This window comes from Malaclemys terrapin, chromosome 7, assembly GCF_027887155.1.
Source record: "Malaclemys terrapin pileata isolate rMalTer1 chromosome 7, rMalTer1.hap1, whole genome shotgun sequence".
Lineage (NCBI taxonomy): Eukaryota > Metazoa > Chordata > Testudines > Emydidae > Malaclemys > Malaclemys terrapin.
In genome coordinates this window covers 99,828,364-99,843,518 of record NC_071511.1, presented here as the reverse complement: position 1 = coordinate 99,843,518, position 15,155 = coordinate 99,828,364, and the positions used below count along the sequence as shown (strand labels likewise).

Below are 15,155 nucleotides of genomic sequence, written 5' to 3'. Positions count from 1 at the left end.
TAATTTTTTATTCAACAGCAGCTACCTAGAGTAAGGGATATACACTTTTGAGTAGACTTCTTTAGGAGTTAGAATAGGGACATTCAAACTTGGCCCAAAAACCTGAACTCTCACCTAGTTTGTATACAGTGGAGCAGATAATACTGACCCCTTTGTAGTGGCTCTGCTGAAATGAAGATGGAACATTGAATGATGGGTCCTGTAGTCTTTGTGTTTTGTGCCTCAGTTTAAAAGATGCAAGTGGCCAGGCTGCATTTTAGAATACCTTGGACTATTTTTTGTTTAACCCTGAACTCAGAGATCTGGGAAGAGAGAATTTAAAGTTCCTTCTTGGGAACTACTTAAAGGCCGTGCCAAAATTCAAGTTCTGAAATGAAGCACTTTCTTCTGAACGTATCCCAAAATAAAATGAGGAGTGGATCCTATCTGATGTAGATCAGGGTATTAACAGCCGTTCTGAGCTAGCAGTACATTGCTGGGCATAGTGCGTGTTACCTACAATCCAATAGAGAAGTGTGTGTACAGGCTGGAGGACCAGGAAAAACAGTGTCTAGTATACATCATGAGGTACTGAATGGCTGCTAGGGAGGGTTAATGTATCATGTGAATCTTTCCGAAGCATTTCTGTCAGTGGCTGGCCCTCATGCTGCCCCTGCTCTCAATTTCTTGTGCAGTAGCTCTTAAGCACACTTGAATAAACCATTACTCATGGCTGACATTAAGAATAACTGAAAATCCCGTGACATACGTAATTTGCATTCATCAAATTGTCCTCGTACTTATACTGTGGCCACACCCTGACGCTAACTGTTCTAACCCCATGTCCTGCCCACTTTCCCCCACACTCATCAGTGCTCAGTTCACAGCAGGGATCAACATCATCATTGGCGATCCCTTGATTCGAGGATGATCTCTACCACAGATTTACATATAGGTCCTGAGATAGCTCAGGAGTCCAACAGCAGGGATAGAGGTTGCTCATAGGCCCTGAATCAAGAAAACACTTGAGCGCACATTTGGAGTTAAGTACATACTTCAGTGTTTCCCTAAATAGAGGTGCTTTCCTGAACTAGTACCATATTGCTGAGCCGTAAGCACATTCCTCTGCACTGTGCTGTATGTAGTCTCCCATCTCATACAGAGAGGTGTCATCCACCTCTGTGGCACCATTTATTCCAACCTCAGGCCGGACCTTACAAAGCACTCTCAGGGGAGGGCAGGGATGTGCATCTGAGGAGGGGGAATGTGGGGAAGTAGATAAGGAGAAATGGTGCCAAGATCCTTATGGAAGAGTATTATAGAATTTTAAAAGGATGCAACCAATAGAGCTCTATAGAAATTACTCTAAAAATCTATGTATGTAGTGTAGTTGTAGCTGTGTCAGTTCCAGGATATTAGAGAGACAAAGTAGGTGAGATAATATCTTTTATTGGGCCAACTTCTATTGATAAGAGAGACAAGCTTGATAAGAGAGACAGGACAACAGCAGAGAAGCTTGCAGACAGTTAATACACCCTAAGGTTACTGTCACACTTCCCCCGCCCTTTTCACATTGGGGGAACTTCCAGAGGTGCCAGGGAGAGAGCTCCAGAGCCAGTGCAGACACATGGAGCTGCCATGCAGATGATCCTGGCCTCCTGCACACACAACCCTCCCATGGCATAACCCTAGGAACGCTCCATAAGTGGCAGTTCCCCTCAAAACCCTTTTCCTACAGGTAAACTCATGGAGTAGAAGTGAGGTCCCAAAGGACCAGAGCAGGGCATACATAGAACTTATCTTTAAAAGGGGAGACAAAGAAGACCTGGAGAATTACAGACTAGTCAGCCTAACTTCGATTCCTGGAATGATACTGTAACAAATTATTAAATAATCAGTTTATAAACACCTAGAGGAAAATAGGGTGATAAGGAATAGCCAGCATGGATTTGTCAAGAACAAATCATGCCACAACAACCTAATTTCCTTCTTTTACAGGGTTAGTGGCCTAGTGCATGGGTGGGAGGGAGCGGGCGGGTGAAAGCAGTAGACATGATGCATCTTGATTTTAGTAAGGCTTTTGACACAATTCCACAACATTCTCATGAGCAAACTAGGCAAATATGGTCTAGATGAAATAATTATTAGGTGGGGGCATAACTGGCTGAAAGACAGTACTCAAAGTGTAAGTGTCAATGGTTTGCTGTCAAACTGGGAGCGCATATCTAGAGAGGTCCTGCAGGCCTCAGTCCTGGGTCTGAAACTATTGAATAATTTCATTAATGATATGGATAATGGAATGGAGAGTATACTTAAAAAAAATTGCTGATGGCACCAGGCATGGCAAGGTTGCATGCACTTTGGAGGACAGGATTAGAATTCAAAATGACTTCGACAAATTTAGAGAATTGGTCTGAAATCAACAAGATGACATTCAATAAAGACAAGTGCAAAGTACTACACTTAGGAAGGAAAAATCAAATGCACAACTACAAAATGAGAGTAACTGGCTAGGTGGTAGTACTGCTGAAAGGATATGAGGGTTATAATGGATACAAATTGAGTATGTGTCATCAATGTGATGCAGTTGCAAAAAAGGCTAATAACATTCTGGGATGTATTAACAGGAGTCATATGTAAGCCATGGGAGATAATTGTCCTGTACTGCTCAGCACTGGTGAGGCCTCTACTGGAGTACTGTGCCCAATTCTGGGTGCCACACTTTAGTAAAGATGTGGATAAACTGGAGGCAGTCCAGAGGAGAGCAATAAAAATGATAAAAGATTTTGAAAACCTGACCTAAGAGGAAATGTTAGAAACTGGCCATGTTTAGTCTTGAGAAAAGAAAACTGATGGGGGACCTTGTAATAGTCTTCAAATATGTTAAGGGCTGTTATAAAGACAATGCTGATCAATTGTTCTCCGTGTCCACTGAAAGTAGGACAAGAAGTAATAGGCTTAATCTGCAGCAAAGGAGATTTTGGTTAAATATTAGGAACAACTTTCTAACTATACGATTATTTAAGGAAATAGGCTTCCAAGGGATGTTGTGGAATCCTCATCATTGGAGATTTTTAAAAACATGTTTGACAAACACCTGTCAGGGATGGTCTAAGTTTACTTGGTCTTGCCACAGCGCAGGGAGTTAGACTTGATGACTTCTTAATGATCCTCTTGCCATGGCATTTTGATGAAAGTTGATGATTTGGGCTCTAGTCTGATTTTGGCCTTTATGAAATGGCCCAGCTTAGCCTGAACTATAGTATTACCACTGCAATAGTAATATACAAAAAGTGTGGCTAATAAACATTTACATGTAATAGTAACATTACAAGATAAGTTACAGAGCCTTTTCCTGTATAAATGTTGTCACACTTGAGTGCTGGATACAGTTTTGTGATATTTTCTCTTTTAAGAGGAAGAAATTTAAAGAAGATTCAAAATGTAGAGTAACAGACAATCTTACTGACTCCTAGTTAGAGAAACACCTGCTGTAAACAGATTAAACAAATCTGTGTTTGAGAGTTTTATACCCGAGTCAGAGACCACTATTTCCCCAGGTCTTTCTTTGAAGTCATTGGCAGTTTGGTTTGAGAAAGGACTGCAGAATCACTCCCCAAATATTTCCCTCTTGATTGTAAAGCTTATATTTTCCACAAGTCTTTTAAAGCGTGTGCACTTTACATGAGTTACAATGGCCAGATTTCACATATTTTAATTTTCTACAGTCGTTTCTGTGTGCTCATCTCCTTTTTTAATTTTTTTGGTCTGAAACTTCATTTCCCTTTCACAGCTGTGAATTCTCTGGTGGTTGCTGCAGATGGATTTGATAAATGCTGCTAATATCACCTTCTGATCTAACAATGCTCTGACTTTGGTCTGTAGGTCTTGATGAGTAATTGCCGTTGTTCTACTCCAATGACTGAATTAAGTTGCCCTGTTATAAAGGGTTCATACTTCTGTGATTTTAGCCAAGGCAGCTCATAGCAGTGTCCCTGTGGACATTGACCTTTTTCACAGTACCTTTTTACTCTTAAGCCTAAGCCAGCAAAATTGACATGGTTTCTTTAACTAGCTAAGCTGTGTTAAAATTCTTTGGTCATTTTAAATGTTCAAGTGAAATAATTTCTGAATTTAATATTCCATGTAAATACTCTCTTAGCCCAAAATCCTGGTCCCAGTGCACAGCCTGAACCGCTGTAGGGGAGCTGTTCTTCAGCCAGCACACCAGCTTCAGGACTGAAAGAGCTAATTGCAACCCCTCCACACTCTCCTACTACATCCCCATAAGAGGGAATAGCAAGTGGATTTGCATAGCAACGGATTCACCAGCCTAGCCCAACTCTATATCTCTGCTGCCCAGTAGTACATGGGAGCACCTGAGTGGGTCTCTGCTGCATACAACTCCTGTGCACATCCCCCAGATTCTGCAACCCACCGTGGGACTGATCCACACTGGTTCCACTTGAAAAGGCTATAAAGGAGAGGGCAGAGAAAACCCACCTCTCTCCAGGACTCTGAACAAGTATGCCAAGCTTTAACACAGTCACTTTTAACAGCCCTCTGGTAAACCCATGGAAACTGTAGTTTATAGTGGCAACATTCAGAGCTGCAGCAGTGCCACTATAATAAACTGTGGGAACTCAACCCTGCCATCATTCTATACGCAGAATTCTGAGTGAAGTTACTGCAAGTTTGTTATGGAGATCAGTGGTGGGCCCAGTAATTGTTTGGGTACGTTGAACATTTGCATGTGTCAGTGGTTGAAATGAAGCATCCATTGGATGTTCCATGATGCTTTAGAAGTGCACTTGTTATCAATAACCTTATTGAATTATAAATGTTATAGGGGCAAATTTTGTCCCTCTCCTTCGCCCCCCCCCCTTTTTTTTCCACTGTTGAAATATGTCCAGCTGTTCTTAAGTTCGAAGAGGCTTCATTATACCTAGTAACCAGAAATAATTTGCTTTAAGCCAATTATTTTTTTTTTTACAAATAAGTTATTACAATGTGAATAAAGCTTTTATGGTGGTATTGATCATGATATTTAAAAAAAGATTAGTCACAAGTTCATGTTGATTAATATTGTCTCATTGTTTCCTTGTACTGCCCCCTCCATCTGTCTGTACCACTCTGGTGTCTCTTGTCTTGGGGCTGTTCTACACTACAGAGTTAGGTTGACTTAACTACATCGCTCAGAGCGGTGAAAAATTTCACGCCCTATGCGATGTAATTAAGCCATCCTAAATCCTGATGTAGACAATGCTAGGTCAATGAAAGAATTCTTCTGACAACCTAGCTACCACCTCTAGGAGAGATGGATTTGCTATATACTATAGTGACAGTAGAACCCGTTCTGCTGCTGTAGTCAGTAACTACACTACAGTGGCACAGCTACACGGGTGCAGCTGTGCCTCTAGTGTAGACAAGGCCTAATACTTAGAGTGTAAACTCTTTAAGGGGCAGGGATCATCTTGTTCTGTATTTGCACAATGCCTAGCACAATGAACTCCTGGTCCATAACTGGGGCTCCTAAGCACTGCAATAATACAGATAATAATAATAATAAAATGAAAATCATATGGTTGGTGAAATTAGTCATCGTTGAGGCTAATATGCTACGCATCCAGATATTTCATGACAAATGTTATATAATTAGCACTGGATTGCGAACTTGTCAGATTTCACTAACTAAGCAAGGTCAGGCTGTGGCCATTTGTAGACTACATCTACACTATGAACTAGGGGTGTAATTCCCAGTTCACATAGATGTACTCATGCTGTCCTCTGAGCTAGCATATTAAAAATAGTAGTGTAGCCATGGAAGCACAGGCAGTGGCAGCATCAGTATGGGCTAGCTGCACCAAGTACAAACCCACCTGAACTCCATGGGTGCACACTCTTAATGGCTACCCCATATCACCGCTGCCCATGCTGTCACAGCTACATTAGTATTTTTAGCGTGTTAGCTAGATGAGAACTAGCATAAGTATGCCCACATGAGCTGGGAATCACACCCCTAACTCGTAGTATAGATACATCCTTTGATTGAAAACCTGAAGGGAAAAGCCAGTAGATAGAGTTCTTTCCTCTAAATCACATTCTAACCATTGTCCCAGTGTGGGATGATTGAGGACTTTATCTTGATTGTACCATTTTTTGAGTAAGACTTAAACCCAAGTACATGAACACCATGGTCAGTAAAAATCCCACGGCAATGTTTGCAAAACTAGGGATCTTCTCTTTAGTGTCCTGGCCAAATTCCAACTCTGATAATAATATCCATCTTATATAAAATGACTATCATTTCTTTGAAAAAATCTCAATTAGTATAATATAGTGTTTCTGATGTTGTTATACATCTGCCATGTTCTACCTTATAAGTGGCTGTATTTCATTTTTAAATGAAGTGGTCCACCATGTTAGCAATAGCAGTAAATATTTGTATTATGGTAACACCTGAAGGGCCCAATCAGGATTGCACATTGTGCTGGGCATGGTACAAATACAAAAAGGAGACCATCCCTATTCTGTAGGGTTTCCAGTCTAAAGACACAAATAGACAAAGGGTAAGAAATGTGGCTACAACAAGGAAGCAAATGAGTATTGTGAAAAACTGGCGCAGATTTATTAGTTACATCATGTTTATGTAACATGTAATTGAAGCACCTATGTGCTTGCAAAAAGGCCCATCAAAAATAATGATTTATTATAAAGGCCAAATTCTGCAGTCCTTAAATTTTAACTCATTTCCTCACTGTATATGTCAGTGGGAGTTTGCCTGAGTGAGGATTATGTAAAAACTGATTCAGGACCTCAGAATTTTGACTCAAGAAGAAAGCTAAATGGAAGTACAGCAACTCCAAACTACAAACTCACATAAATAAATCTATCAGTTCAAAAAAACATGTGCTACAATCTGAGCTGTATCTCACACTTATACATCAGTGTATCTACTGTGTGCACACATATGCATACTGTATATATTCACTGAGGTCCATTTGTATATGTGTGAGTGGACATGAGGCTAGGGAAATACAGGCAAATTATCTATCATGAATGGTTTATACCATCCAACTTACAGAAACCTTGTGATTAAATAGTCATACTAGACTTTGTAGGCCAAATATTCTGTTACGTAATTCCTTTGCTATCAGTGGAGTTATACCAGTAGAGAATTTGCCCTGTATCTTTCAACCGTTTGTATAAAGTATATAAGGTCAAGTTTGTTTGGAATAATGTACCTTACCTATGAAACTGTCTGCCTGTGTCATGCTGTCCCTGTATCAGCTTCCAACTATAATACACCTCTACCTCGATAGAACGCTGTCCTCGGGAGCCAAAAAATCTTAATGCGTTATAGGTGAAACCACAGTATATCGAACTTGCTTTGATCCACTGGAGTGTGCAGCTCCCCCCCCCTCCTCGGAGCACTGCTTTACCGCGTTATATCCAAATTCGTGTTATATCGGGTCGCATTATATCGGAGTAATGGTGTACTTGAAACCCCGTTGTAATTGCTCAAATTACCCCAGCACTCCATATAACACCTAAAGGGCTTGGTTCTCAAGGATGATATTACAATGAGTAAATTAAATGGGCCAATATATTGATTTTCAGGCTTTCAATTGAATTTCTTTGTCATCTTCAAAACATGTAGGATGAACTAAGCTATATTAAACAAAGGTTACTATTACTGCAGTGAAATTATTCACAACACCATTTAATGCACAATATGAAAACAACTATGATCATCCTCAAAAAGAAGAACAGGAGTACTTGTGGCACCTTAGGGCTTGTCTATACTTACGCGCTGGTTCGGCGGCAGGCAATCGAACTTCTGGGTTCGATTTATCGCGTCTAATCTGGACGCGATAAATCGAACTCAGAAGTGCTCCCCGTTGACTCCGGTAATCCTGCTCGCCGCGAGGAGTACGCGGAGTCGACGGGGGAGCCTGCCTGCCGGGTCTGGACCGCGGTAAGTTCGAACTAAGGTACGTCGACTTCAGCTACGTTATTCACGTAGCTGAAGTTGCGTACCTTAGTTCGATTTGGGGGTTTAGTGTAGACCAAGCCTTAGAGACTAACAAATTTATTAGAGCATAAGCTTTCGTGGACTACAGCCCACTTCTTCGGATGCTCTAATAAATTTGTTAGTCTCTAAGGTGCCACAAGTACTCCTGTTCTTCTTTTTGCGGATACAGACTAACACGGCTGCTACTCTGAAACCTATGATCATCCTCAGAATCATTGTGCATAGCAATATAACTGGTTCATCCTTTTAAAATACAGAGATAAATAATTAAAAATAGGGGCCCTGTTCCCAATGACATTAAAGGCACTCAGCCCTCAGAGGGTTGTGCCCCTAATTATTATTAATAATAATTATTATTTATATTAAAGTAGAACCTAGAAGCCCCAGCCATGGGACAGGACCCCATTGTTCTAGGCATAGTACAAACACAGAACAAAAAGATGCCCTGCTCCAAATCCATCCCTTTCTCTTACTGAGTTGGATTTAAGCTATTACAGTGGTTTGCAGTGTTTAAAGTTTTGTCTGAGGTCTGTTGAGCTCTATAGTCTTTCATTAACTGGCAGCTTACTCTTTGGAGCAAAGAACTTGGAAAGGGACCAGGCTTTTATATAATTCAAGGAATTATATAAAAGGCCCATGAAGTCAACTTAAAACACTACTTACAACAGTTTTACTCCTAAAAAATCAGTTATAATTTTCTAAAAATAAAAACACTACAAAATCTGAAATATACACTACACACATCTTTGTCTGCAGTGGGAACCTGACAAAGAAGAGAGAAGCCCAAGTAGAGTTCCCAAAAGAAATTCATGAATATATTGAACACACTGTCATCCTCTTCCACAGACCAGGAGTATCCAAAGCAGCTATTTGCTATTGGGCGACACTGCTCAAGCATAAAGGTGTGGATATTGGAGACAGAGTAGAAGAAATGTGGGCTTTCTCTAGTAAGCACCTAGAGAAACATAAGTAATTTCATTAAATGAATACATTTGTTTAACATAATTCAAATGCAGAAAGTTATTACTGCATCCAGAAATAATTCATTGAAGTAAAAATGTGCCTTTTAAACTGCGTTTTCTTTTGCAGTTGAGTCTTCCCCAGCTGTTCTAAGCAATCTCCAAACATTTCTTAATAATATTTTAGCAACTAAGTTGTTCATTTGCATCCCACCACGTTGTCATTAGTTTTTGCTTTTATTGTTAACTTTAAAGACATATCACTGCTTGTTAAAACTTGGGAGATGCATAGAGCCTCTAGTGTACAATACATTCTTGTTCCTGCTATCAGTCATCTGAATCACAGCAATGTCAGCAGCTCATCTGCAGTACATAGCACATAACTAAACAAACAACCACCAACAGTACATAAAAACACCAGAGATCTCTTCAGATGTTACTGAGAAGTAGCTCTTACCTATGTGTCTAACCACTTAATCCTCTAGACTTTGACCTCCAGTCAGTTCCCAAATATCATAACAAAAATAATCTGGATATATAAAGTTTAGAATTTGAAGTTGAATCAATATGAGAGGACAATGCAGTTATTTAACATCCTCAGCATTGTTCATTTACTCAGTCTTTTCATTCTTCAGACTTCAATAGTAACGCTCTTTCCTCCCAATAGTTTTTTTCCTTATATTATGATTTTATTGGAGAAAAGTAGAGAATGAAATTCTGTAAAACATACATTTTTAGAAGGGATTTTCTGGTTACCATTTGGGAGGGGTGTTGGTTGGTTGATTTGGTTCTTTAAATTGGATTCAAATTTAGTAATTAGTGTCACTGATGATCTGCCTATTTTGGAGCAAGCAAAAGCTGTTAATGTGTGTGGGTGTGTGTATACTGTACAGATAGATAGATTAGATAGATATAACACACCTGTACATACTTCAATATAGGATTTGATCCTGCAAACATGCATGTTGAGTAATTTTACCCGCATAGTTAGGCCCATGAAGTCAATGAGACTACTCATATGAGAAAAGTTACTTAACATGCATAAAGTTTACAGGTTTAGGCCCCATATTTATGTATGTACTGTAAATTCACACACACACATGTGTAAACATTCTTCCAAAAATCATGTATAAAAATGGATAACTGTGTCTAGAGATTTGTCCAAATATTAAAACTTGTACAAAGTGTCTCAAAGTGCCATTTGTTGTGACATGTTTCTCAACATACCATTGTACAAATTGGTGAATAGAAACACAAAAACATGGAGTTACTAATGCTTTCATGTCCACATGTGTACATGTAGACAGATACATAAACAGATTCTAGGCAACATTGAAGGAAAAATAGGTGGACCACAGGGAGGTAGCTAATCAGCAATGCAGGTGGTTCAGGTAGCTGCTTTTCACACAGATAATTAATGTGAACAAGTAGCTGCTAATTGCACATTTCAGGAATGATTTATGAGGTGGCAGAGAGGAAAGAGGGACACAATCTAATTTCTTTCGGAACCTCTGCCATTCATACAATGGTATCAGCACAGCTGTGAGATGGGACATGATTAATTATTAGTGAACAGTGGGTAAACACACAGCCATCATAAAGGGTGCTATTTTAATGACAAGCTTGTCAAAATAGAAAGTGGCACTTACTCAGAGCGATGGTCAGTAACAGTGCAGATTATGAGCTTTTTTTACTCACTAATTCACTTGCATGTCAGATTTAACACCAACTCTGGTTCTGAAATAAGGTTGTTTATGTCCATCAGGATGGTTATTGGTTTAACACAGACTATTATCATTGACTTTTATTCACAGGTTTGTGTTTCTGAATAAAAGACTACAGATATTATTTTCTTTGCAGTGGTCTAAAGGAAAATAAATTTGGCAAGGACTTATATAAACAGTACATTAAACCTAGGCTTATAAATGTGTCTGTTAAATATTATGTAGTGCCTCTGGCACACAAACCTCTTTCTGCCATCTAACCTATACTGCACAAAAATAGCTATGCAAAAACATTGCTTTCCTTTGTTTAGGAGGAATGATTTGCCCATCCTTGTGTTTGCTGTACCCTCTTATCCGGGTTAAAGATATCTTATATTGTGCATTTGCTGACATATTTTGTGGCTTGATTAGTATATCAATTTGCTAGGCATTTTTAAAGGTGTTAATCAGTTTTATCTCTGAAAAGATTGCTAATGAAATTTGAAAATCTAAACTAATCTTGAAATAGTAAATGTGCATGAGGTAGCTCTGTTTAAAGAGCAAAAGTTACCTGTTTCACTGAGATCATGAAGAAGGATGTTATTTTTTTTGATAGAGTGCCTTTTCATCAGAATATTGAAGTGTTTTACATTGACCTAGTACTGGCATTTCTTCTGTAAGGATGTATGCTCCAAATAAGATATATCACTAAAGTATGTGATCATTAAATCATACAGTAATACCAAAAAAATTTTAAATGATTGCAGTTTGATAAAGAAAACAAGTTGTTTAATTCTATTTTATTTTTTATAGCTTTTAGAATTTGACAAAGAGCTGTCTGTCTTTAAAGATAAATTGTATGAACTGGACATCTCATTTCCACCCAGGTAAGATACATATACAGTCCACTTTTTTAATTGATGGCTAAAATGTAATTGTTATTAGTGCAAGAGAGTGTATGTATGTGATTCTGTGTATATATACATATATATTTTGTTCCTGCCATAAAGTTTTACAACTCTTCCTGTATCCCCTCAGTTACCAGTATGAATAGTGACACCTTACAGGTTGCATGCTGCTAGTGCTCTACTGTCTATAAATATCCCATCATCTGGATTCAACTGGTCCCATATTTGTGTAGTTGATTTCAGAATACTGTAATAAACTAGAGTGCCTTCTAACATACACTTGTTTGTAGAACTTCAGTTTGTAGCTATTTTTGTGCACTAAGCCCAAGTAAACTGTTCAGAAATTTTACCATAACAAAAACTAAATATATCTTGGCTTCAAACCTTTGGAAAGTACCCGTACATGAGAGGAAATTGACACTAACTAAAATCTGACTTGAACAAAATGTGAAAGTGATTGGTCTGATTTCATTGCTCAGTTAAAAGATAAATATCAGGAAGGATTAAAAGAAATTGAAATAATTTTATAATCTCCAGTATTGTTAGTAAGACTGGTAATAAATGTGGGGTTTTTAAATAAATGTGATTTTTTTAAACCTGATCATGTCCCCATAATTTTAACAGTGATTAAGCATCAATCATAAACAAACAAAAACCAAGAATTTTTAAAATGACAGTACTATTCTGGAGAAATCCAAGAAAACTTTGAGCCATTTCTAAATATCTGTGACTCTATTTCAAGAAAGGAGAGCTCAGCTCTCGCATGTCTAGTACAGTTGCTTTGAAGAAAGGAAAAATAGTATCACAAAGAAAGCTAGAGTTGAGGAGCAAGAAGTCAGAGAGACGATGCTATAATTTGTATGAGGCAGAGTCCTGTAAAATCAAATATAGTGTTGTTGTATGTGTAACTAGTTTTTTTTTTCCATTGGGGTAGACACAAAAGTGTGAGGTTTTGGTACAATATGAGAAAAAATTTGGAAAGCTTGCCTTTTTGTTATCATAGTCTCGTTACTTCTCACCAGCCAGCTGTGATACTGAGTCTATTGATCCCTAGGGACAACAGAAGTATGCATGAAGAGGTTACCACTGCTCTAAATTGTTCTTATTGATTGAGTATGATAACAGAAGACCAGTACTGTGTAAATCTCCAAGTGTATTTCATTAGCTATGTACCTGGTCAGGGAGGGGGAGGGCAGATGGATTTGTTACCAGGATATAGACCAGCACGGAATTTCACCAATATTAGCACTGTCTTGTAAGAAGATGTAGTTGCCTTATTTAGTAATGGCAGATTAGGCTCAATATATGTGATAACATATTCTAACATACACTGCATTAATTTTCAGGTTTGGCCTCAGTATTTCTGAATATACGAATTATTAATACACCTCTACCTCGATATAACGCTGTCCTCAGGAGCCAAAAAATCTTACCGCATTATAGGTGAAACCGCGTTATATCGAACTTGCTTTGATCCGCCGGAGTGCGCAGCCCCGCCCCCCCGGAGCACTGCTTTACCGCGTTATATCAGTATTCGTGTTATATCGGGTCGCCTTATATCGGGGTAGAGGTGTACATAAAATTACATATGTAGCTTAAAGTCCAACCACTACTGCCAGTATCAGTGACATAGTGCTGCAGTTATGCTACTCCTAGAAAAAAGCGCCTCGAGCCTCCAAGAGCAGGTAGTATGGCACTTCATTATAGGCACAGCTGGTAGAACTGCCTGTTAAGGTTATTTCACATTTAAGACCCTGTTTTCACTTACATATAACAACTTGGCCAAATTTTATCTGTTTAGGCAGATATTTTCCACACTGCATATTTCCATCACGCTAAAGTCTTGGGAAAATTTCAGCCAAAATTGTTCAGCCATTTCTCAGAACAAAGCTAGGGAAATTGTTGATTTGCCCATACTAAAAAAGTTTTGAGACCTTTTCTAGCACCCCCCTACTTTGAATCAGGGCTTTGAAATTTGGCAGGGAATAGTGTTTTGTCAGGGATGTGTATTTTACTGTCCCCAAGAAAAGCAGCCTACATTTGGCCAAGTTGTACACCTTTGAAAAATCTTGGGTTCACACACTCTCAGTAGAGACTTCTTCAATTTTAGCAGCTAAATTCCCCAAAGATTCCATTTGCACTGGACATGCCCCAGGCCCAGCTTGAGTAGAACTTTCCCTGCAATGGCAGCTCTGGGCAGCTACTGGCAATTCTTGGTCTGGGGACCTGAATTGAGAACATGGGTACTGTCTCCTGTGCTGGCAGTGCCCCTTCCCCCACCACTGGGCCCAGGCTGCATGGAAGAGGAAGCAGTCTGATTCACATGCAGAGGTGCTACAAGCTGGACCCGCAGAGCAGCAGTAGATTGGGACAAGAAGTTTACAGGGAGACTGGGACTAGGAGATAGCAGAGGGGGAGAGGACAAATGGGAGTTGAAAGAGGAGACTGGGACTGATGTGGCAAGGACCCTGGGAATGTGGGGAAACTGGGGCTGGTTGGGAAAGGAGACTACATCAGAGAGCTGAAAGGGACTGTGACTGGGTGGGTAAGAACACTGGGACTGGGAGTTGGGAGGGAAATTTTAAGGGGAGACTAAGATTAAATGAGAATCCTGGGAGAGAATGGGTACTGGCTGGGTAAGGAGACCGGGACAGAGAACCATTGGGGTTTCGAGAAGGACATGGTCGGGGAGGGCAAATAGATCTGATAGTTCTGATAAGGAACTGAGGTGCAGGGAAAGAACTGGCGTTAGCCAGGCGGATAGACTGAGAAAAAGATTCAGGGGGCCTGGGGATGGATGCGAATCTCAAAATTGGATGTGGATCTTGGAGAGGAAGATTAGGACAAGAAGCCAGTGGGAATTAAGAATGGGAGTGTGGGGAGGGAGAAAGATCAGGTGAGGAAGCAGAAGGGGGGAAATTGAAATTGGCTGGGCAAGGAGACTGGGACTTGGGAGGAGATGAGATGGGGATTCTGGAGAGATGAGACTAAGACTTAGTGGGCAAGGAGACTGAAACTGGGATGAGAAGCCTGAGGAGTGGAGACTTGGGATTGGAACAAGGAGCCAGGGGTGGGGAGGGGACAGGGCAAAAGGAGTCACGCTTAGCGCAGATGGGCAGAAGAGTCTATGCCCACTTGATCATACTCCCCTCCATAGCCTGGAATGGAGGCCAAGATTCCTGAGTCTCACCATTCCTCTGTTGTCAACAAATATCTATGAAACACCCTGGCAAAGTATCCCATGCCCCTCTAGTGCTAATCCATGTAGAGGATGGCAACGTACTACTGCTATCAGTTACTCTGTTAGTTAAAATGACAGAGATCAGTGTAGTGAATCCAAAGGTTCCAACCTTGCTGATGACACATGCAGGTGTAAATATGATGCCACATAATGGAATTTTTTTTCAGTTCCTTTTTTTTTTTTAAACTAGGAAACTATACAGAAAAAACTGTTAACAGAACATTCTTAAGATTGCAAAGTCAAGCACGCAGAAGTTAGGAAATGTCTGTGCAACCTTAATTCAGCTCCTTTGGGCGTATGCATTATGATGAAGTCTTTAATTACATGATC

The 15,155-nt window shown here is 39.8% G+C and overlaps 1 protein-coding gene across 6 annotated transcripts in view; it reads left to right on the top strand.

Annotated features, from left to right (window-relative positions):
* INPP5A (inositol polyphosphate-5-phosphatase A) overlaps nt 1-15,155 on the top strand; it is a 419,473-nt gene that overhangs the window by 372,134 nt on the left and 32,184 nt on the right. For all 6 annotated transcript variants that reach the window (XM_054034303.1, XM_054034302.1, XM_054034306.1 and 3 more), the window contains one exon: nt 11,490-11,563. In XM_054034303.1, the coding sequence (XP_053890278.1) occupies nt 11,490-11,563 (74 nt within the window). The remainder of the gene's footprint in view (nt 1-11,489; nt 11,564-15,155) is intronic.